We start from the raw sequence: 22,140 nt of genomic DNA on the forward strand, positions 1-22,140 counted from the left end.
TCAGGCATCCCTGTCATGTTCCTGTTCTTAGGGGAAATGGTTTTAGTTTTTGCCCATTGAGTATGATGTTGTTGTCTGTAGGTTTGTCATATAAGGCTTTTATTATGTTGAGGTATGATCCCTCTATTCCCACTTTGCTGAGCGTTTTTATCAGAAAAGAGTGTTGGACTTTGTCAAATGCCTTTTCTGCATCAATTGATATGATTATGTGATTTTTGTCTCTCAACTTGTTTATGTGATGTATCACGTTTATTGATTTGCGGATATTGTACCAGCCTTGCATTCCTGGAATAAATCCCACTTGGTCATGGTGTATAATTTTTCTAATGTAATGCTGGATCTGGTTTGCTAGAATTTTGTTGAGGATTTTGGCATCTATCTTCATCAGGGATATTGGCCTGTAATTCTCTTTCTTTGTGGTGTCTTTATCTGGTTTTGGGATTAGGGTAATGCTGGCTTCATAGAAAGAGCTTGGAAGTGTGCCTTCCTCTTCAATTTTTTGGAATAGTCTGAGAAGGATTGGCTTTAGTTCTTCTTTGAATGTTCAGTAAAACTCCCCTGTGAAGCCATCTGGTCCAGGGCTTTTGTTTGCTGGAAGCTTTTTGATTACTGTTTCAATTTCCTCAGTAGATATTGGCCTATTCAGGTTTTTTATTCTTCCTGATTGAGTTTTGGAAGCTTGTATTTTTCTAGGAATGTGTCCATTTCTTCGTGGTTGTCCAGTTTGTTGGAGTAGAGTTGTTCATAGTATTTTTTGCCAATCCTTTGTATATCAGTAGGGTCAGTTGTTACTTCATCTCTTTCATTTCTTATTTTATTTGGATCCTCTCTCTGTTTCTTGGTGAGTCTGGCGAGAGGTTCATCAATCTTGTTAATCATTTCAAAGAACCAGCTCTTGGTTTCATTGATCTTTTGTATTGTTTTTTGGTCTCTATGTTGTTTATTTCTGCTCTGATCTTTATTATTTGCTTCCTTCTGGGTACTGTGGGCTTTTCTTGTTGCTCTCTTTCTAACTCTTTGAGTTGTAGGGTTAGATCATTTATTGCCAGTTTTTCTTGTTTTTTTGAGGTAGGTCTGTAGAGCCATGAACTTCCCTCTCAGGACTGCTTTCATTGTGTCCCATAGGTTTTGAATTGTTGTGTTTCCATTGTCATTTGTTTCCAGGATGCTTTTTATTTCTTCTTTGATCTCTCTGGTAACCCAGTCATTGCTTAATAGCATGCCATTTAGCCTCCAAATGTTTGATTTTTGTCATTGTTTTTATTGTGGTGGATTTCTAGTTTTATGCCATTGTGATCTGAGAAGGTGCTTGTTATGATTTCTATTCTCTTGAATTTGAAGAGACTTTGCCTGTGTCCTAATATGTGGTCTATCTTTGAAAATGTCCCGTGTGCACTGCAGAAGAATGTATATTCTGTAGCTTTGGGGTGAAATGTTCTGAAGATGTCAATTAAGTCCATCTGATCTAGTTAGTCATTTAGGGTTGCTGTTTCTCTACTGATTTTTTGTTTAGTGGATTTATCCAGTGGTGTCAGTGGGGTATTAAAGTCCCCTTCTATGACTGTATTGCTATCGATCTCTCCCTTGACATCTTCCAGAAGTTGCTTTATGTATTTGGGTGCTCCTGTTTTGGTGAATATACTTTTACCAGAGTTATATGTTCTTGTTGAATTGCTCCCTTTAGTATTATGCAGTGGACACACTCTGAAGGGCCCTGGCACTGAAGCCACTGGATTGCAGTGTCTGTGGGCAGGTATCCCAGAAGAGGGAATTCAGCGTTTCTACAGCCCAGCTGTGCCCCCCTATTTGCTTAAGTGCGTGTCCAGTGTGGCTCACAGCGGCGCCCCAGCGCTGCCTGTGGAGCGGTGGTCTTGGGAGACCTGCATGCTGGAAAAGCATACAACTGTAGTGTCCAGAGTTCTGCAGCTGTGGGGCTGGGAAACTCAGTTTTTGCTGATGCATATGTGGTGGATAGGCTCACGTTCCCAGTGGTGGCACACAGGAACACCCGCCTTGAGTTTGCTAGCGCAGGCGTTCTGAAGCACTCTAAAGGGCCCTGGCACCCTTAATCGAGGCGTCTTTGGGCAGGTTTCCAGAATGGGTGAATTCAGAATTTCTACTGCCCAGAGGAGTGCGTCCCTATTAGTACAAGATTTGACCCAGCAGAGGCTCACTGCGGCTTCCCAAAGTGCCCTGTGGATAGATGGGCTCAGGGGGAATGTACAACTGTGGCAGTGTAGTTCGCTGGTGCTGAGCTCTGCCGCACTCTGAGGGGCCCTGGCACTGAAGGGCCCTGGCGCTTAAGTTGCACAGCTGGGTGTGTGTGGGCAGTTATTCAGGCAGAAGGAATTCAGAATTTCTACTGGGGGCAGTGCATCTGTGTCTGTACAAAATCACACCCAGCTGAGGCTCACAGTGACTCCTAAGAGAAGTCTATGGAGTGGTGTGCCTCGGAGACCTGCGCGCTGGAGACATGCGAATGCAATGTCGAAGGTCTGCCACTGAGGAGGGGGAGGCTGCACTTACTGCTGCTGGCGCGGTGCTCCTTTGGAGGTGGAGATCCCAGGGTGGGGCAGCAGGATTTTGGCTGGAGTGGCTGCTGGGTCGCGGGCAGTGTCCAAGGCCTGTCTGGGTGGTGGTGCTGATGAGTTCCTAGAAGAGGCCACTCTCCCCTTTAAGATGGCGTGGGCTCCGTGCACAAGTGGTTAAGTGTTGATCTATGAAATCAAGTCCTGCAGTCCAGGGAGTGCCGCAGAGGTGGTAGTCTCTCCCTGTCCCAGAGAGACTGCTCTGCCAGCCTCTGCTGCTCCTGCCAGATTTAACTGTCCCTCACTCACTCACACACCACACACATTCACACACTCTCCTTTCATCCACTCACTCACTCACTCACTCACTTCCTATCTCTCATCTCTGTCCTGCCAGCCGCCATCTTTTTTTTTCAGTCTATATAAGTATTTTATATATTTTGGATATTAACTCATCAGATATATCATTGGCAAATATGTTCTTTCATACAGTGGGTTCCCTTTTCATTTTAATGGTGGTTTCTTTTGCTGTCCAGAAGCTTTTTATTTTGATATAGTCCCATTTGTTTATTTTCTCTTTAGTTTCCTTTGCCCTGGGAGATGTATCTGTAAACAGATTGCTACATGAGATGTCTGAGATTTTGCTGCCTATGTTCTCCTCTAAGATTTTTATGGTTTAATGCCTTACATTTAAGTCTTTTACCCATTTTGAGCTTATTCTTGTGTATGGTGTAAGTTGGTGATCTAATTTTATCTTTTTGCATGTGTCTGTCCACTTTTCCCAACACCATTTGTTGAAGAGACTCTCTTTACTCCATTGTATGTTCTTGCCCCCTTTGTCAAACATTAATTGACCTTAATGGTGTGGATCAATTTCTGGGCTCTCTGTTCTAATCTATTGGACTATATGCCTCTTCTTGTGCCATTACCAGGCTAATTTGGTTATAATGGCTTTTTAGTATAGTTTGATATCTGGCATTGTGATGTCTCCTACTTTTTCTTCTTTATCAAGATTGCTGTAGCTACTCAGGGTCTTTTATAGTTCCCTATAAATTTTTGAAGTATTTCTTCTAGATCTGTGAAATATGCCATTGGTATTTTAATAAAGATTGTTTTGAATCTATAGATTGCTTTGTGTAGTATAGATATTTTAATTATGTTGATTCCTTCAATCCATGACCATAATATACATTTCCATTTGTTTGTATCTTCCTCTATTTCTCTTTTCAATATCCTATGGTTTTCCAAGTACAGGTCTTTTATCTCCTTGGTTAAGTTATTTCTAGGTATCTTAGTTTTTGTTCTTGCTGTAATTGTAAATGGGAATGCTTTTTTAGTTTCTCTCTCTGAGAGTTCATTATTGGTGTATAAAAATGCCATCAATTTATGGATGTTGATTTTGTATCCTGTTACCTTGCCTAATTACTTTATTAAGTCTAGTATTTTCCTGGAGGAGTCTTTAGGGTTTTCTATGTACAATATCATGTCATCTTTGAATAATGAGAGTTTTACTTCCTTCTTTCCAATTTGGATGCCTTTTATCTCCTCTTTTTATCTGATTGCTATGTGTAGGACTTCTAGTACTATGTTGAATAAGAGTGGTGAAAGTGGACATCCTTGTCTTCTTCCTGTTCTTAAGGGAATTTCTTTTAGTTTTTGCACACAGAGTATTATATTGGCTGTAGTTTTGTCATATATAGCCTTTATTATGCTGAGGTATGATCCTTCTGTTCCCACTTTACTGAGAGTTTTTATCAAAAAAGCGTGCTGGATTGTGTCAAATACTTTTTCTGTATCTATTGATATGATCATGTGGCTTTTATCTTTCTTTTTTTAAAATGTATTTTTCTTGATTTCAGAGAGGAAGGGAGAGGCAGAGAGAGACAGAAACATCAATGATGAGAGGCAGTTCATTGATTGCCTCCTGCATGCCCTACGCTGGGGGTTGAGCCCAAAACGTAGGCATGTGACCTGACCAAGAATCGAACTGTGACCTCCTGATTTCATAGATCAACACTAACCACTGACCTATGCCAGTAGGCTATGGTTTTTATCTTCAATTGGTTTATGTGATATATCACATTTATTGACTTGCAAATATTGTACCATCCTTGCATCCCTGGAATAAATCCCACTTGATCATGATGTATGATCTTTTGAATATATTGCTGGATCCAATTTGCTAATATTTTTGTTGAGGATTTTAGCATCTATGTTCATCAGGGATATTGGCCTATAGTTTTCTTTCTTGTAGTGTCTTTATCTGGTTTTGGAGTTACAATAATGCTGGCCTTGTAAAGGGAGCTTATAAGTCTTCCCTTCTCCTGAATGTTTTGGAATAGTTTGAGGAGGATAGGTGTTAGTTCTTCTTTAAATGTGTGATCAGATTCTCCTGTGAATCCATCTGGTCTAGGACTTGTTTGCTGAAAGTTCTTAAATTACTGCTTCAATTTCATCAGTGATATTGTCCTACCTAGGTTTTCTGATTCTTCCTGGTTTAGTTTTAGAAGATTGTATATTTTTAGAAATTTGTCCATTTCACCCAGGTTGTACATTTTGTTGGCATATAGTTGTAGTATTTGCTTCCAATCCTTTGTATTTCTGTGGTGCCCATTGTTATATTGCCTCTTTCACTTCTGATTTTATTTATTTGGGTCCTCTTTGTTTTTTGATGAGTTTGACTAGGGGCTCATCAATCTTATTTATCTTTTCAAGGAACCAGCTTTTGGAATTATTGATCTATTGTATTATTATTTTTTTAGTCTCTATGTCATTTATTTCTGCTCTGATCTTTATTATGTCCTTCCTTCTACTCCCTCTGAGCATTTCTTGCTGTTCTCTTTATAATTCATTTAATTGTAGGATTAGATAGCTCATTAGTTGTTTTTCTTATTTCTTGAGGTAGACCTGTAGTGCTATGAACTTCCCTCTCAGGACTGCTTTCCCATAGATTTTGGGTGGTTATGTGTTCATTTTCATTTGTTTCCAGGAAGTTTTTAATTTCTTGCTTGATCTCATTGGTAACTTATTCATCTATATATATAAAAGCCTAAGCAACTGACTGGCTGACCATCCGGTAGCTATGATGTTCACTGACCACCAGGGAACAGAAGCTCATTGCAGGAGCGGAAACCACAGGCATGGAAACATGGAACAGACTGATGAATCTCAGAGGGAAGAGGGGAGGCGGGGGTGGGAAGAGATTATCCAAAGATCTTATATGCATACTAGAGGCCCATGCACCGGTGGGTTCCCTCGACCTGGCCTGCAGGGATCGGGCTTAAACCAGCACTCCAACATCCCTCGAGGGGCTCTGGATTGCGAGAGGGTGCAGGCAGGCTGAGGGACCCCACCAGTGCATGAATCTGCGCACTGGGCCTCTAATTGTTTAATAACATGCTATATAGTCTCCATGTATTTGAGTGTTTTTAAATTTTTTATTGTAGTTGATTTCTAACTTCATGCCATTGTGATCTGAAATGCTTGGTTTTATATCAATCTTCTTGAATTGGTAGACTTGTTCTGTGCCCTAATGTGTGGTCTATCTTTGAGAATGCCCCATGTGTACTTGAGAAGAATGTATATTCTGTTGCATTGGGGAGAAATGTTCTGTAAATATCAGTTATACTTATCTGATCTAGTATGTCATTTAAGGCCTCTGTTTCCTTATTCATTTTTGTCTAGAACAGTGGTTCTCAACCTTCCTAATGCCGCGACCCTTTAATACAGTTCCTCATGTTGTTGTGACCCTCAATTTAATTGTTACAAATTGAACATAATTAAAGCATAGTGATTAATCACAAAAACAATATGTAATTATATATGTGTTTTCCGATGGTCTTAGGCAATCCCTGTGGGTCACGACCCACAGGTTGAGAACCGCTGGTCTAGAAGATTTATCCAGTGATGTCAGTGGGGTGTCAAAGTTCCTTACTATGACTGTATTATTGTCAATCTCTCCCTTAAAGTCCATCAATACTTGTTATATATAGTTGGGTGCTCCAGTATTGGGTGCATATATGTTTACAAGGGTTATATTTTCTTGTTGAATCATTCTCTTTAGTATTATGAAGTGGCTTTCTTTATCTCTTGTTATGGCCTTTGTTTTGAAGTCTATTTTATCTAATATGAGTGTTGCTATCCCAGCTTTCTTTTCCTTTCCAAATGCATGGAATATATTTTCCCACCCCTTTACTCTCAGTCTGTGTGTATCTTTTGTTCTGAGGTGGGTTGCTTGTAGACAGCATATATATGGGTAATGTTTTCTTACCCATTCAGTCACCCTATGTCTTTTGACTGGAGCATTTAATCCATTTATATTTAAGGTTATTATTGATAAGTATTTCTTTATTGCCATTTTTATTTTATTTATGCCTATGATCCTTTCTCCCCACTTTTCTTTTTCATAGAGCAGTCCCTTTAACATTTCTTGCATTTCTGTTTTGGTGGTAATGTACTCCTTAACCTTTTTATGTCTGGAAAGCTTTTTATTTCACATTCAATTTTAAATGATAGCCTTGCTGGATACAGTATTCTTGGATTTAGGCCCTTGCTTTTCACTACTTTGAGTACTTCATGCCACTCCCTTTTGACCTGAAGTGTTTCTATTGAAAAGTTAGCTGACATTTTAATGGGAATTCCTTTACAGGTACTTTTCTGTCTCTCTCTTGCTGCCTTTAAGATTCTTTCTTTGTCTTTAACATTTGCCATTTTAATTATGATGTGTCTAGGTGTGGGTCTCTTTGGGTTCATCTTGTTTGGGACTCTCGGTACCTCCTGAACTTGTGTGACATTTTTCTTCACCAGGTTGGGGAACTTTTCTGTCATTATTTCTTTAAACAGGTTCTCTGTTCCTTGCTGATATTTCTATAATGTGGATGTTGTTACATTTCATGTCATCCCAGAGCTCCTTTAAGCTATCGTCCTGCTTTTTAATTATTTTTTTCCATTTGTTGCTTTAATTGGGTATTTATTTCTATCTTGTCTTCCAAATTGCTGATTTGATCCTCTGCTTCATCCAATCTACCTTTAATATCTTCAAGTGTGTTCTTGATGTCATATATATCATTCTTCATTTCTGCCTGGTTCTTGTTCATGGCCTCTGTTTCCCTTTTCGTGCTATTTTAATTTGCACTAAGTTCCTTAAGCATCTTTATAACCATTGCTTTGAACTCTATGTCTGGTAGGTTGCTTGCCTCCATCTCATTTATTTCTTTTTCTGGAGAATTCTTCTTTCCTCCCATTTGGGGGTTGCTTTTGTGTCTATCCATTTTACCTGTCTCTATATTTACTTCTATGTATTACATAGAACTGTTATGCCTTCCAGTCTTTGTGGGATGGCCTAGTATAGAAAGTGTTTTGAAGGGTCCAGTGGTGCAGTCTCTTTGTTCACCTGAGCTAGATGCTCTAGGAATACTCCTTGTGTGCATTATTTGGGCTCTCCTGTTGTAATTGAGACTTGATTGTTGATGTCCCATTCCTGGGAAGGATATCCCCTTGGACTTGCTGCCAGTGACGTTCAACCCCAACATCTTTGTGCCAGCTGTTATATAGTGCTAACAGAATGGAATAAGACACAACAAGGCCAAACCAAAGCACCACAAAAATCAAGCTACTCAGTGCATCAACAACTGGAAAGACTAAGAAGGAAAAAGAAGAGAAAGCAAAGCAAAGCACAGAAAAATATAAAAAGAATGCTAAAAGACATGTGAACAAAGATTTAGAGGTGGTACGAAGAAAAAAGGAGGAAGAAGAAGGCAAAAAAAAAGGCTATATGGAAGCAAGGAAGAAGCTAAAAGAACTAGTATAGGAGGAAAAAAGAAGAGGAAACAGAAAATAAATGAAATAATAATAATGAAATGAAAGCATAGTAATAATGGGTATATGAAGTTATAAATAGGAAAAATAAAAACAGAAAAGAAATGGGAAAAGAGAGAAAAACAAAACAAATAAGAAAGAAATAATAATGAAAGGCTAAAGTAGAATAGAATCAAAGGAAAGAGAGAAAATAGAGATATGCAATAAAAAAGAAGAAAGAAAAGAATGTGTGTGGGGGAACAACAAAAAACAAAAAATCCACTCAGACACACACACACACACACACACACACACATCAAAAAACCAAACCACAAACACACACTCAAAGACCTTTGGGTCCGCTGGCTGGAGTTGTGGGCCTAGCTGGATTTTGTTCTGATGTTGAATCTGGTCCCTTGGTGTGTCTGTCCTGAATCATTGCCCTTTTTGCAGCCTGATTGAGGTCTGAGAGGTTGAAGCCCCTAGTAGTCCAGTGGTCAGGACTCCTTGGCCCAGAGGCTGGGTCTGCCCTGAGTCTCACACTTTTTCCCTGTTCTGAGCTGTACTCCCTTTCCCCATGGAGTTGGACCCGTAAGTGTCAGCTACAGGTGCTAGGGGTCCCACTAGCTTCCACTCGCTGGTGGCCCCAGGCAGTACCTGTGGTGGGGAAAGGGGCATGCATGAGGCCTCCTGGCATTCCACTCCCTGGCTGTCTCAGTCAGTGCCTGTGTCAGGGGACGCTTGTGAGGTCCCGCTGGTGTTCCACTAGCTGCCCCTCTTGAGCAGTGGATGCAGCAGAATGCAGGTGAGGTCTTGCTGTCCTTCAACTTACTGCATGGTCAGAGTCAGTGTTCAAGGCTAGTCTGGGTGGTGGTGACGCTGTGCTCCTAGCCGCTGCCACTCTCCCCTTCAAGATGGTGTGGTTTCTGAGCCAGAGCCGTGCCCACCCAGGGAATACCTATGGTGGTAGCAAGGGCTCTTTGCCCAGGAGAGCCTGAACCACCCGCCCCGGAGACTCCTACACCATCTGACTGGTAAACACACACACACACACACACACACACACACCCTGCACATTCACACACACTCTTCTCACTCCCTTACTCACTCACTCACTCTCTCCCTCACTCCAGTTCTGCCAGCCACCATGTTGGAATCTCCAAAAAGATTATTAAATTATATTCTGTGGCAGTGAAGTACTGCTTTAAGAAAAGGCTAATAAGTTCAGATTTCCCTTTTAGAGAGGTCATTTTTGCTACATGAGTGGAGAATGGTTTGGAGGCAGGAAAGACTGGATAAGGAGATCCTTGATGAAAAGACCCTCAATTTAGGAAATGGTAGTAATAATTGAGATAGTAGATGAGAGAGGGAGAAATTGAGGAAAACTCCCAGGTTTCTGGTTTGGGCAACTGGGAAGATGATGATGCCATTTACTGGTACAAGAAAACAGGGAAGAGTGAAACAGATATGAGAGATGATGATGATTTATTTAATATTTATGGAGAAATAGAACAAAGCTTTGAGTTATCTGGGGCTTTTGGAGTGGGTTCTGAGCATTCTTAGTAGTCAGATAACTTTCAAATACGTTTTATTTCAAAAAAAGTTTGTATTAGTGTTTTCTTTGTTTCTAGGGGAGAGGGTTGCTATGGAGACTAATGATGTCATAATTCCCTCCTGTGAACCAGTTAGAGCACTCTGGTGGTTCTGGCTCAGTCTTCAGGCTGAAGGCTAAGTCATCCCATCCTGGCCACAGATGTAATGTATAGAAAAGTGTGGGTGTGGGAGTTGGAGGCGGGTGAAGGGATACAGGTTTTGCTTTGTTTTCAGCTTTATAAGAAGGATGAGACTAGAATCCTCAATTTCCAAATACATTGGTTCCAAACTTGATTTTTTTGGTTCATGGTTCAGAGGGGCACAATTTTCCCAAATCTTGGTAGGAAGGCATGCAGAAAGTTCCCAAATGTGTTTTTAGTCACATTTAGTCATTTGGTTATTTGAAGTAAGATAAAGTTAAAATGTTGTATCTTTTTTTTCTTAGAGTGGAATTTCAAGGTGTTAAATTTTAGAGAAATGGCTTTCATTCATTTGGATGTCAGATGCCTATATGCCATTCTTATTTGCACAGCATTTGGCTCTACTTTGTCTTCAAACACTGAGATAAAAGGTAAACCAACAATGGAGTAGTTTTAAAATTAGGGTTATTAACTGCCTTTTCAACGTTCCCTAAGAAAATGCATGACAAGTAGGTGGATTGTTATTGGAATTAATTCAGGAAGTCCATACACAAAAGATATGTTCTTACTAGTCAGCCTCATGTATAAGGTAACTGATGATAAATATTTTGTGGGATAAAAACCAAACTTAAGCCAAACTCAATAGCTATTTATACATGAGACTGACTAGTAAGAACATATATTTTTGTTCATGGGCTTCCTGAATTAATTCCAAAACATTTCTAATGTTTTATATAGTCCTATCTAATGAATAGGTTAATTATCTGAAACCTCACTGCCTGGTACCCAACTAACTGAAACTTTCCTTAATTACTATCCTTAACTTTTTTAAAAAAACCTGCCACAATTTCTTTCTGTGGATATTTTCCCCCTCACCTCAGTGTTATAAAGTATTAAAATGAACAACACAATAGAAATGAGAGAGATTTAGCAGCAGAAAGGCAGCATGAGGGTCATAGTATAGTACTGCTAGCTTTGCTAGTACAAAAGTTTATAGAACACTTGAGGCCTGATGCACTCGGCAGGGGGCGAGGGGGGAAGTCCCTCAGTCCAGCCTGCACCCTCTCGCAGTCCGGGAGCCCTCAGGGGATGTCTAACTGATGGCTTAGGCCCACTCCCCATGGGCCTAAGCCGGCAGTTGGACATCCTTAGCACTGCCGTGGAGGCGGGAGAGGCTCCCGCCACTACCACTGCGCTCACCAGCTGTGAGCCTGGCTCAGAGCTTCTGGCTGAGCAGCGCTCCCACTGTGAGAGTGCACTGACCACCAGGGGGCAGCTCCTGCCTTGAGCATATGCCCCTGGTGGTCAGTGTGCATCATAGTGACAGGTTGTTCTGCCTTTGGGGTCGATTTGCATATTAGTCTTTTATTATATAGTATTTATTTGTTTTTGTTGCTTTTGAGTTAACAGATGGGGGAGCCATTGCCTCCCACTGCCTCTTCCCCCAATATAAAAGGGGCTGTTTCCAGATGTCACTCTATTCAGCTGCCTGCCACTTCTTGAATCCTCCCAAAGAGTGGCCCTGGTTTGCCATACTTTAGGTATCACTCTGAACTTTAGTTTACTAGAGGATTTAATTAATGAGATTAAACCAACAAGATCTGCCTAATCTTAAGGCCTTTAGTCATGTAGTTGTCTTTTATATTTTCTATACCTTTTTTGTATGTGCTATGATGTTATATGGATTTAGTATGCACTGAATTAATACTGTTTGGTTCTTGCTATTAGAGAGATTTATGTAATAAAGTGTCCCCATCCTAGACCAAATTATGATCTATATGACCATAGAGATAACTCTGTGTTGAAATTTTTGTTTCTGTGAAAGCTTAGTACCTAGCTAGGCAAAACCACATTTTGCATATGCAATTTCTAAAAGAGGGGATAACTATATAGCAGTAATCCAGATTTTTAAACTGCTCTATTAAGATATAACTTTCTAACATATGTTTTTATTTATTTCAGAGACGAAGTAAGAGGGAGAGAGAATCATTGATCAGCTGCCACCTACATGCTCCCCACTGGGGATTGTGCCCACAACCTGGGCATGTGCCCAGACTGGTATTGGAACCATGACTTCCTGGTTCATGGGTCGACAATCACTGAGTCACACTGGCTGGGCAATATATAGTTTAAAAGTGCATTGTTCTGTGGTTTTTAGTATATTCACAAAGTTGTGTAACAGCCACTAGTATCAAATTCTAGAATATTTACATCACCCCAAAATTTCAGTAGTCATGCCTCATCCTTCTCTCCCTCCAGCCCCTGGCAACCACTAATCTGTTTTCTGTGTCAGTGCATTTGCCTATTCTGGATATTTTATATAAATGGAATCATGCAATATGTGGTCTTTTGTAGTAGCTTATTTCATTTAGCTTTATGTTTTAAGGTTCTTCATAGTGTAGCATGTATCCATTGTATAGATGAACCACAGTTTATTTATCCATTCATCAGTTGATGGACATATGGAAGTAATCTAGATTTAGCAATCTTTGTCATTAGATACGGGAAAAAAGTAAAAATATTTTTATTTTATTTCAGTTAATCCTCCTGAGGATTTTGAGATAGTGGATCCTGGATATTTAGGTTATCTCTATTTGCAATGGCAACCTCCACTGTTTCTGGATAATTGTGAGGAACACACAGTAGAATATGAATTAAAATACCGAAACATTGATAGTGAAAACTGGAGGGTAAGTAAAGCATGCATTTGTGATATCAGAGCAATTATTAGGAGTTTTCTTATGATTCCTGATGTCAGTATCTACTCTAATTCCTGTATCTCAATAGCTATTATTAAGATACTAGAGGCCCGGTGCATGACATTTGTGCACTGGGGGGGGGGGGTCCCTCAACCTGGGACCCCTTGGGGGATGTCTGTCTGGCAGTCGGACATCCCCCAAAGGGTCCTAAGCTCTGCCACGGAGGCAGGAGAGGCTCCCACCACTGCCGCTGCACTTGCCAGCCATGAGCCTGGCTTCTGGTTAAACAGCACTCCCCCTGTGGGAGCGCACTGACCACCAGGGGCAGCTCCTGCATTGAGTGGGAGTGCCACTGCTGGTCACCTGCCATGTTTCACACCGCCCCCTGGTAGTCAGTGTGTCATAGTGACCAGTCATTTTCCCATTCGGTTGAGTTGCATATTAGCCTTTTATTATATAGGATAACAAGCCTCTGTGGCTGCTGCTCTCTACTGTGCTTCTTGCCACATCTATTTTCACCCCATCCAGTATTAAGACTACCATTGGAAGTATATAGAAAAATACTTGGTCCCATGGAATATGAACTTGAAGAGTACTTATATATTTTATCATATTTCATAGTTACTTATATACCTGTATATGGGTCTTATATATGCTACTCAACTGTGAGATTTTACTCTGTGGTAATCAAGCCTTATCTCTGTACTTACCCCACAGAACATAACATGGTTATTTACATATATTGTAGTAAGTTGAAGTATTAACTATTTACATAGTCAACAAGCATGTTCATTTAAAGATATCTGTTGTACAAGGAATTCTGTTACCTTCCTAATTCAGCTAGGTAGTTTCAAGGAGCAATTCAAATCATTTACTGGGCAACATTTTGTGCCAGGCACTCTGCTAGGTATCAGGAATACAAGGATTAATGATATATGATTTTAGCCTAGGAGCTCACAATTTGTCTTGCTTTCTCCAGTTACCCCCAAGATTTTATTTTATATTATTTCTGAAGAATTCATATGGCATTTGAAAGGTACAAATCATTTGCCATGTAATATGTATATAGTATGTGAAAAGTATCTGTTGATTTCAAGTTGGTTAAAGGTCAAATCCTGCCATAGAGCCTTTTTTTCTCTTCCAGATTTTTTTGGTTTGTTTTTTGAATGAGATATTAAGATTCAAATGATCTCATCAAATAACATAATATACTGAAGTGAGTTCTGCCAGAAATATAATGGAGAAATTGTATCACATAATCATGATGAATTTTCTAGATATTGAAACTTCTCAGGGTATTAATGACTTATTAGCCATATTAATGTAGCTCATGATGCCATCACTGTTTCTAAGCTTGACTTTGTCTCATCTTTTTATCAGACCATCATCACTAAGAATCTCCTTTACAAAGACGGGTTTGATCTTAACAAAGGCGTTGAAGCAAAAATACATACAGTTCTACAAGGGCAATGTACAAATGGATCTGAAGTTCAGAGTTCATGGTCAGAAGCTAGTTATTGGACATCACCTCAAGGTTAAAACAAATCTCTCCTTTCATTTTTAATATTGTCAGAACAATCCACATAGGGAAAAAGTCCTTTAACTCTTATACATGAGATTGCATGTACAGTTGAGGGTGTGGCACAAAATAGAATCCTTCTTAGGAGTGGGTGATTGGCCTTTTTAAATTTTTTATATTAGCAAACACATTTGGCAAAACCTACATCTTATTAGGCTAATATAGTTCCCAGTTTTGGGGTAATATTAATAAACATGCATGTGAGCATTTGCCAAATGTGTATATGCTTAGTTCTTGCGTATATGCTTGTAATAGTACTTACACTAGTAAATGAGCCCTCAAAGGTTTTTGATTTTGCAAGCCCCTTTGACAGTGAAGTGATTTCCAACAACTTCCTTTTGAAATATTCTTTTTTTAAAAAAGTGATGTATTCATACATTTTTATTTAATTTTTTTCAAATGAACTAATTATACATTTGACAAATTACAATGATAATTTCTGATTGCAGCAAAAAAAAGTTTTCTTGTGAGAATCACTATAAAGTTATAATGTTGATACATTTCTTTTAATGTGAAAAGGCATAAAATTTCCTTTATAGACGACTTGTCATTTATCCATCATGTAATGTCAAATGCATCTATAATCCCTTAAAATAAGTATGATTCATTTGAGAAAATGAGCCAGATCAAATGCATCATTAAGAAAAAACATGCATACTAAACTATGAAGTCTACTGAGAACAAAAGCCATTATTTTTTAGAGGCCCAGTGCACAAAATTTGTGCACGTGTAGGGTCCCTAGGCCTGGCCAGTGATCAGGGCTGATCAGGTTCCCCCACCTCCCTGCCTCCCTGCCTCCTCCTTCCCTTGCCACCTGTGCACTGCCACCACACTGTCCCCCCCTGCCTCCCTGCCTCCTCCTTTCCTCGCCACCCATCCACACACTGCCACCTCGCAGTTCCCCCTGCCTCCCTGCCTCCCTGCCTCCTCCTTCCCTCCCTCCCTCAGTGCCCTGCTGCCACTGCTGGTCACCTGCCATGTCAGTGCCCATCATAGCGAGCAATCAAACTCCTGTTCTCCCAGTCAAACTCCTGAGGGGACACTTTGCATATTAGCCTTTTATATATGTAGACTAGAGGCCTGGTGCACAAATTCGTGCACGGGTGGGGTCCCTCTGGGTAGCCTGCAGGGATCGGGCTGAAACCTGCAACCCAATGCCATCTGCAGCTCCTACCTGCTGCTCCCACTCATCCCAGCCCCACTGTGCCTGCTGTGGGCTCGCACCCAATCAGTCCCGATTGGGAGAGACTCGCACTGCTGCAGCAGTTTTGGGTCCAACCCCAGCAGGTCCAGGGGTTCCCAAAGGTGTGGACGGAGTCGGCGAAGATGGAATGATACGGAGGCAGCGTTCAGGTGATCAGCATAGCCAGGTTCTCCAGCCAGGTTCTGTCTTTATTGTCCTGTTACATCTGTATTTATACCAGTTGATTTTAATCCTATCCATTCTATTCCAAAGGTTAGGCCGTTTCTTATCTCCATTCCAAGGTTACTCTATTGTTCTATTAAGCTACAAGGAAGTAACTGAAGGAGATTATCCTAAGTAAAGATTATGTAGCTTAAGCGTGATTGTTCGTAGTTAAAGTGATTAACTACCCGCCTGGCAGTTAAGGGGTTTTACGGATTCCCTTCCTTAGTCATAAACAACCTTTCTCAGAGAGGTGACCTTGGTTAAAACACATAGCGCTAAGAAGGGGAGCAAACATATTAAGAACAGTATGCCATATATGCCAGGTCCCTTGAAACATAAGCTGTGCAGATGTTTCTTCCCTGCAGCAACTGTGTTAAGCAGCAAGGGTGGACCGGCTTTCGGCAAATTCCCCTATTTTTATTTTTTAAATGACAGCACGGGTAAATCAGTGGCTACCTCTCGGATTGGGTTGTTTAAGACTCGGAAGAAGACTTGTTTGTGACTTTGCCAACAGGTCAGTCTGAGGCTTAACCCTATATCGGCTCCCCACACAGCAGTGCTTGCCAACCATGAGCCCTGCATCTGGTGCCCTCCCAAGGGGAGTGGCCTGTGGAATCGGGCTGAAACCAGCTCTCTGACATCCCCCGAGGGGTCCCAGATTGCAAGAGGGTGCAGCTCATACTGAGGGACCACACCAGTGCACGATTGGGGCCTGGGAGGGACTGCGGGAGGACTCCAGGGCATGTCTGGCCCATCTGACTCAGTCCTGATTGGCCGGACCCCAGCAGCAAGCTAACCTACAGGTCAGAGCATCTGCCCCCTGGTGGTCAGTGCACGTCATAGCGACTGGTCAACCAGTTGACTATCTGTCCCCTGGTGGTCAGTGCACATCATAGTGACTGGTCAACCAGTTGACCATCTGCCCCCTGGTGGTCAGTGCACCTCATAGTGAGCAGTTGAGCAGCCTTAGCATATCATTAGCACATTACAATTTGATTGGTTGTTTCGTTGTTCTGCTGTTCGGTCTATTTGCATATTACCTTTTTATTATATAGGATTCCCCAATTCCTGATGGAGTTCTCAGAATATAGTTTCTCAGTTGATGAGTAGCAAATTGATTTATTGGTTAAATTAGCAACTATGGAATTATATATGTCAGTTACATTGAGAACAGTATAAAATAAATGGATAATTCACCAGAAACTGGCTTCTAGATTTTAATTTTAGTGACCTTGAAATAACATAATTTAGTAACAAATGTTTAAACACTCATAATTGCTAACCTGTGAAGTCAGCATTATTTATATCTGATCAGCTATCCAAAACTCATTGATTTTTCTTTTGAAAAAGGCAGTAAAAAATCCCAGAGAATAAGGGGGAGACTACTAATTAAAGGTCATATTTACTAATCTAGCACCAGAATTCCAGTCTTAGGACCTCCCAAGCTGCTAGGAGGAAGGGAAGAGGTGAGGATGTTGGGAAAGTAAGCGCAGTTCTTAACTTGTGGCCCCATTTGTGCTCGAAGCAAAGACAGACTGGATAGAAGACAGAAGCTTTGGTTCAGGTGTGAAGGAGGCCCTGGAGAAGAGGAGATTCAGGATTTCCTGGAGCTAGTGCTAGAGTTGGCCTCATGAACTAGGGGGTTTCTTCTTGGCATCCATGTCCTTTTTAATTTCAAGTTTTTTAACCAGGTTTGGCATGTCATAATTTTGAGCTAGATACATTCCAACCAGGTTGCCAAAAGTAAATCCAACCAGGAACTGGAGCATGATGTCAGCGAAGACGGTGCGAAGGGCCCCTTTGAAATATTCTTGATTATGCTGATTGCTAAATGAAATGGAGAGGTCAAAGGAAATGAAAAAAATTATACAGTGATTTCCCGAATGATTCATCACTGTGCCTTTCAAGCATTCACAGTTCATTTATTCCTTAGGAAATCTGGAAACTAAAATTCAGGATATGAATTGTATATATTACAACTGGCAATATTTGCTGTGCTCTTGGAAACTTGGCATGGATGTCAGCTTTGATACCAATTACTACTTGTTTTACTGGTAAGTGTTTTTATAATAAGAATTCCATATTAGGAAAATATCTATTAAAGTTAATCCATTGTATGAGTAACTGTATTTTTACTTAATTAAATTCATTTTATTTTTTCAGTGCTGTGTTTATTAAGTGTGTTTTACAATTATTTGGGTTTCATTTATTTTTTTGATATATTTTTATTAATTTCAGAGAGGGAGAGAGAGATAGAAACATCAATGATGAGAGAGAATCATTGATCGGCTGCCTCCTGCATGCTCTCTACTGGAGATTAAGCATTCAACCTGGGCATGTGCTCCCGCCTTCGACTGGGATTCGAACCCTGACCTCCTGGTTCATAGGTTGACATTCAACCACTGGGCCACACCAGCTGGGCTGTTTGAGTTTTAAATGGGAGTAAGTAGGTTTAGGCTGTGGCTTCTGGAAGGCACTGTATGGGTGATACAACGAATGCAATCACTTTCTATAGTAGATTAAATTTTGTATTCTTGAGATAGATGGAGTTATAATCTAAACAAATTGAAATTTTTTATATTCTTGGTTTTTTAAAAAGCAAGTACCTATTAAGACTGGATTCTTTTTCTGACTTTTTCATCTTTGATAACTACTACTGAGACTTTGAAACTTAGAGCCAGATTGAATCTTCTATCTCCTTCATTCCTTAGTTGTTTCATGGTAACACTGATCATGTCCTGAAACTCCTTTGCAAGGTGATATATCTCTCTTTTACTTCCTGTCTCTTCTGTAAGAACACTACTTTAGGCTCACCTCATCCCAAACCTGCATGATTGCCATAGCACCCCAAATGCCAATCTCTCCCTTTCCCATTCATTCTGCACATTGTAGCCAAATTTATCTTCCTATACTGCACTATGTATATGCCACTCTTTTGCTCCAGTGGCTACTCATTGCCTCCAGGATAAAATCTAAACTGCCATTCAAGTCTCTGCCTCACTGTGTCACTGCATTTCCAAAGTTACCTTCTGCTATCACCATTATGAATGTTCCTCTCCATTTAGACCATCGCTACATATTTTCCCTCACACATGGTTATGCTCTTTTAAAAAAACATTTATTGTTAAAAGTATTACATATGTCCCCTTTTATCTCCCATTGGCCAGAGCCTGCCCCCCTCCTCCCCCCGCCACCACTACCCCCCACCCCAGGCCTCCACCACCCTATTGTCTGTGCCCATGGGTAATGTATATATGCATACAAGTTCTTTGGTTGATCTCCTCCCAACCAACCGTCATCACCTGATGTTATGCTCCTTCATACCTTGTGTGCATTGCTATCTGGAATGCCCTCTGGCTCTCTCTTTTACAAACTTTTAAAAAAAATCTTTATTGTTGAATTTTTAAAAATATATTTTTATTAATTTCAAAGAGGAAGGGAGAGGGAGAGATAGAAACATCGATGAGAGAGAATCATTGATTGGCTGCCTCCTGCATGCCCCTCACTGGGGATCAAGCCTGCAACCCAGGCATATGCCCTGACCAGGAATTGAACCCTGGCTGAGAATCAAACTGTGACCTCCTGGTTCATAGGTTGACGCTCAACCACTGAGCCACACTGGCCAAGCTCTGGCTTTTCTGAGGTTTATCTCTCTCTCTCAATCCTCACCTGAGGATATTTTTTTCATTGATTTTTAGGGAGAGTGGAAGAGAGAGAAAGAAAGAGAGAAACATTGATGTGAGAGAAACACACATCAATTGTTATTATTAAAAATAACAATATTTTGTAAATCTGCTTACTTCAAAAGTAAATTCTCCAGTACAATATAAAAAAGGAAGTATCATGCTGCAAATGACAAAATTTCATCCTTTTTTATTGCTGAGTAATATTTATATATATCACATCTTTATCCATTCATCTATTGATAGACGCCTAGGTTGCTTCCAAAGCTTGTCTATTGTAAATAATGCTTCAATGAACATAGGGTGCAGATATCTTTTCAAATTAGTGTTTTCATTTTCTTTGTATAAATATCCAGAAGTGCAAATTGGTGGCTCATATGGTAGTTCCAGTTTTAATTTTTTGAAGAACCTCCATAATGTTTTCCATATTGTCTGCACCAATTTACAATCTCACCAACAGTGCATGAAGGTTGCCAGAGAAGAAGGGGCTTGGAGAATGGGTGAAAAAAGTGAAGGGGAAAAAGAGGTACAAACTTCCAGCTATAAAATAAATAAGCCACAGAAATCTAGTGCACCGTACAGGGAATATAGTCAATAATTGTAATAACTTTGCATGGTGACAGACGGTTACTAGACTTATTGTGATTATTGTTTTGTAAGGTATACAAATGTTGAATCTATGTTGTACATCTGAAACTAAGATAATATTATAAACCAACTATAATAATAAAAAAGGCAGTATAATCCAGAATTATATAAATTCCTGGTTTTCTTAATAAGAATCTTACTCTTTGATTCACAAATCCTGATGGTGAGTCAACATAAACTTGCATTATCTTTGACATTTTGTAAAGGTTCCCATCAGATTGTAAGCTCCATGAAATCATGGACTATGTCTGCTTTCCTTACTATGGAATCCTTAGCATTTATCATAGGATCTGGTACATAGTTGGTACTCAATAAACATTGCATGTTATTAAGTGATTTTTAATTCACTTAGTATCTCAAGATAATTGAAAATTGGGCACCATAGTATCAGAAGATATCAGTAAAACAATTCTTACAAAACTTCCCTTTACAGGTATGAGGGCTTGGACCATGCATTACAGTGTTCTGATTACATTGAGGATAATGGGAAAAATATTGGATGCAGGTTTTCCTATTTGGAGGAACCAGACTATAAAGATTTCTACATCTGTGTTAATGGATCATCAAAATCCCAGCTTATCAGACCCAGCTATTTCATTTTTCAGCTTCAAAATATAGGTGACGTAAACAAACAACTTCAAAATGTTTCTAGTTTAAGCCATTTACAACCATGTGGAAGAGAAGAGATAGACATAGAGAAAGAGAGATAGAGATAGAGATGATAGAGATATAGAGATGATGGAGATAGAGATATAAAGATATATACCTACTAAAATGCAAAGCCAGAAAAATGAGGGCCAACAGAGCATACAAGGACACTCTTATTAAATATAAAAGTATGGAAGATAAGTAATTGAATGAAGGGTAAAGTGTCATTTTCATTTAGAACTCACAATCTACTACCCAGCTTCAAAGGGTTGATCTGCTATACAGTATTATTGTCTAGTGTTAGTGATGGAGTAATTATGGAATTACTTAGTTCCAGGTCTCAATAAGCATATATTTGGATATTTTCTGAGTCTGAGTTCTTATCTCTAACAGTTATAACAATAACAGGTTCTAGAGTCAGCCACACTGTGGTCTGAATCTTGGATTTACCACTTTTTAGCTATATGGCCTTGGGCAAGATACTTTTAACATCTATTTAATTTCCTCATCAGTAAAATGAGGATAATAAAATATTACCTCATAGGTTTATTGTGAAATATGAATGAATTTATGATATAACCTCCCTGGTTCAGTGCCTAAGACATCATAAACTCTAAATAAATTAGCTATGGTTGTGTTGTTTCTATGATGATTGTAGTAGTTGTTTCTAATGGTGCTGTAGGGGATAAAAATTTTTCCTCTACCATTCTAGGTTCTTTAACTGGTCTAATAATTAAATTGCTATAAGACAGATTTACAGGAAAAACCAAATTTAATTACATATGTATGAGAGCCTCACATAGATATGAGAGGCCCAAAAACAATAAGGCAATTGAGGCTTATATGCTGTCCTGAGCTAAGGAGAAGGGGGTAGGGGTCTGGGGCTTCAAAGGGAAGGAAAACAATTCACAGGAAGATGGGAAGAGTAAAGGTTTGGTAAATAAATGTTTGCAATTCCATACAGAGACAGTGGGACACAGAAAGGACTTAGAACAAATAATCCCTGCCAGCTTCCCCCAGCTCACCATGCCTGGCCCATACTCTTTTTCTTTTTTTTTAATTTTTATTTGGTGCCCTTGACCAGAATCGAACCTGGGACCCTTCAGTCCGCAGGCTGACGCTCTATCCACTGAGCCAAACCAGCCAGGGCTGGCCCCTACTCTTTGTAGTTATCTCTGGTGATAGCTCTCTTCCTGGACCAGGCCATCTACTTAAATTCTCTTTAAAAAAGTAAAAGAAATAAAACTGTTCCTGAGTCTTTTGGACCTTGATTGTCTTCAGCTCAGAACAACCCACGTGTCGAAGTGGCACATTTTGGAGCGATGTATTCTACTTCCTTTCACTACAAAATGAAAAAAAAATGACTGTAATGATTAGGCTCTTCTAACTTTTCTCTTGGGCTTTAATATTTGTCAATA

The 22,140-nt window shown here is 39.9% G+C and overlaps 2 protein-coding genes across 2 annotated transcripts in view; one reads left to right on the forward strand and one right to left on the reverse strand.

Moving 5' to 3' along the window:
• Positions 1-22,140, forward strand: part of IL13RA2 (interleukin 13 receptor subunit alpha 2) — a 92,080-nt gene that overhangs the window by 63,388 nt on the left and 6,552 nt on the right. The window contains exons 3-7 of the mRNA XM_006082207.3: positions 10,363-10,488; positions 12,596-12,747; positions 14,137-14,290; positions 17,677-17,797; positions 20,508-20,692. Of these exons, the coding sequence (XP_006082269.1) occupies positions 10,395-10,488; positions 12,596-12,747; positions 14,137-14,290; positions 17,677-17,797; positions 20,508-20,692 (706 nt within the window). The 5' untranslated portion in view covers positions 10,363-10,394. The remainder of the gene's footprint in view (positions 1-10,362; positions 10,489-12,595; positions 12,748-14,136; positions 14,291-17,676; positions 17,798-20,507; positions 20,693-22,140) is intronic.
• On the reverse strand, positions 17,372-17,533 carry LOC102432782 (short transmembrane mitochondrial protein 1-like). Its single transcript, XM_006082206.3, has one exon. It carries the CDS (start codon positions 17,510-17,512, stop codon positions 17,372-17,374), a length of 141 nt encoding a protein of 46 aa, XP_006082268.1. The 5' UTR covers positions 17,513-17,533.

This window comes from Myotis lucifugus, unplaced genomic scaffold (genome assembly GCF_000147115.1).
Source record: "Myotis lucifugus unplaced genomic scaffold, Myoluc2.0 scaffold_2, whole genome shotgun sequence".
Lineage (NCBI taxonomy): Eukaryota > Metazoa > Chordata > Mammalia > Chiroptera > Vespertilionidae > Myotis > Myotis lucifugus.

What these genes read in the sequence shown, in the direction of transcription:
- LOC102432782 (XM_006082206.3), bottom strand. Translation starts at nt 17,512, where the DNA reads ATGCTCCAGTTCCTGGTTGGATTTACTTTTGGCAACCTGGTTGGAATG.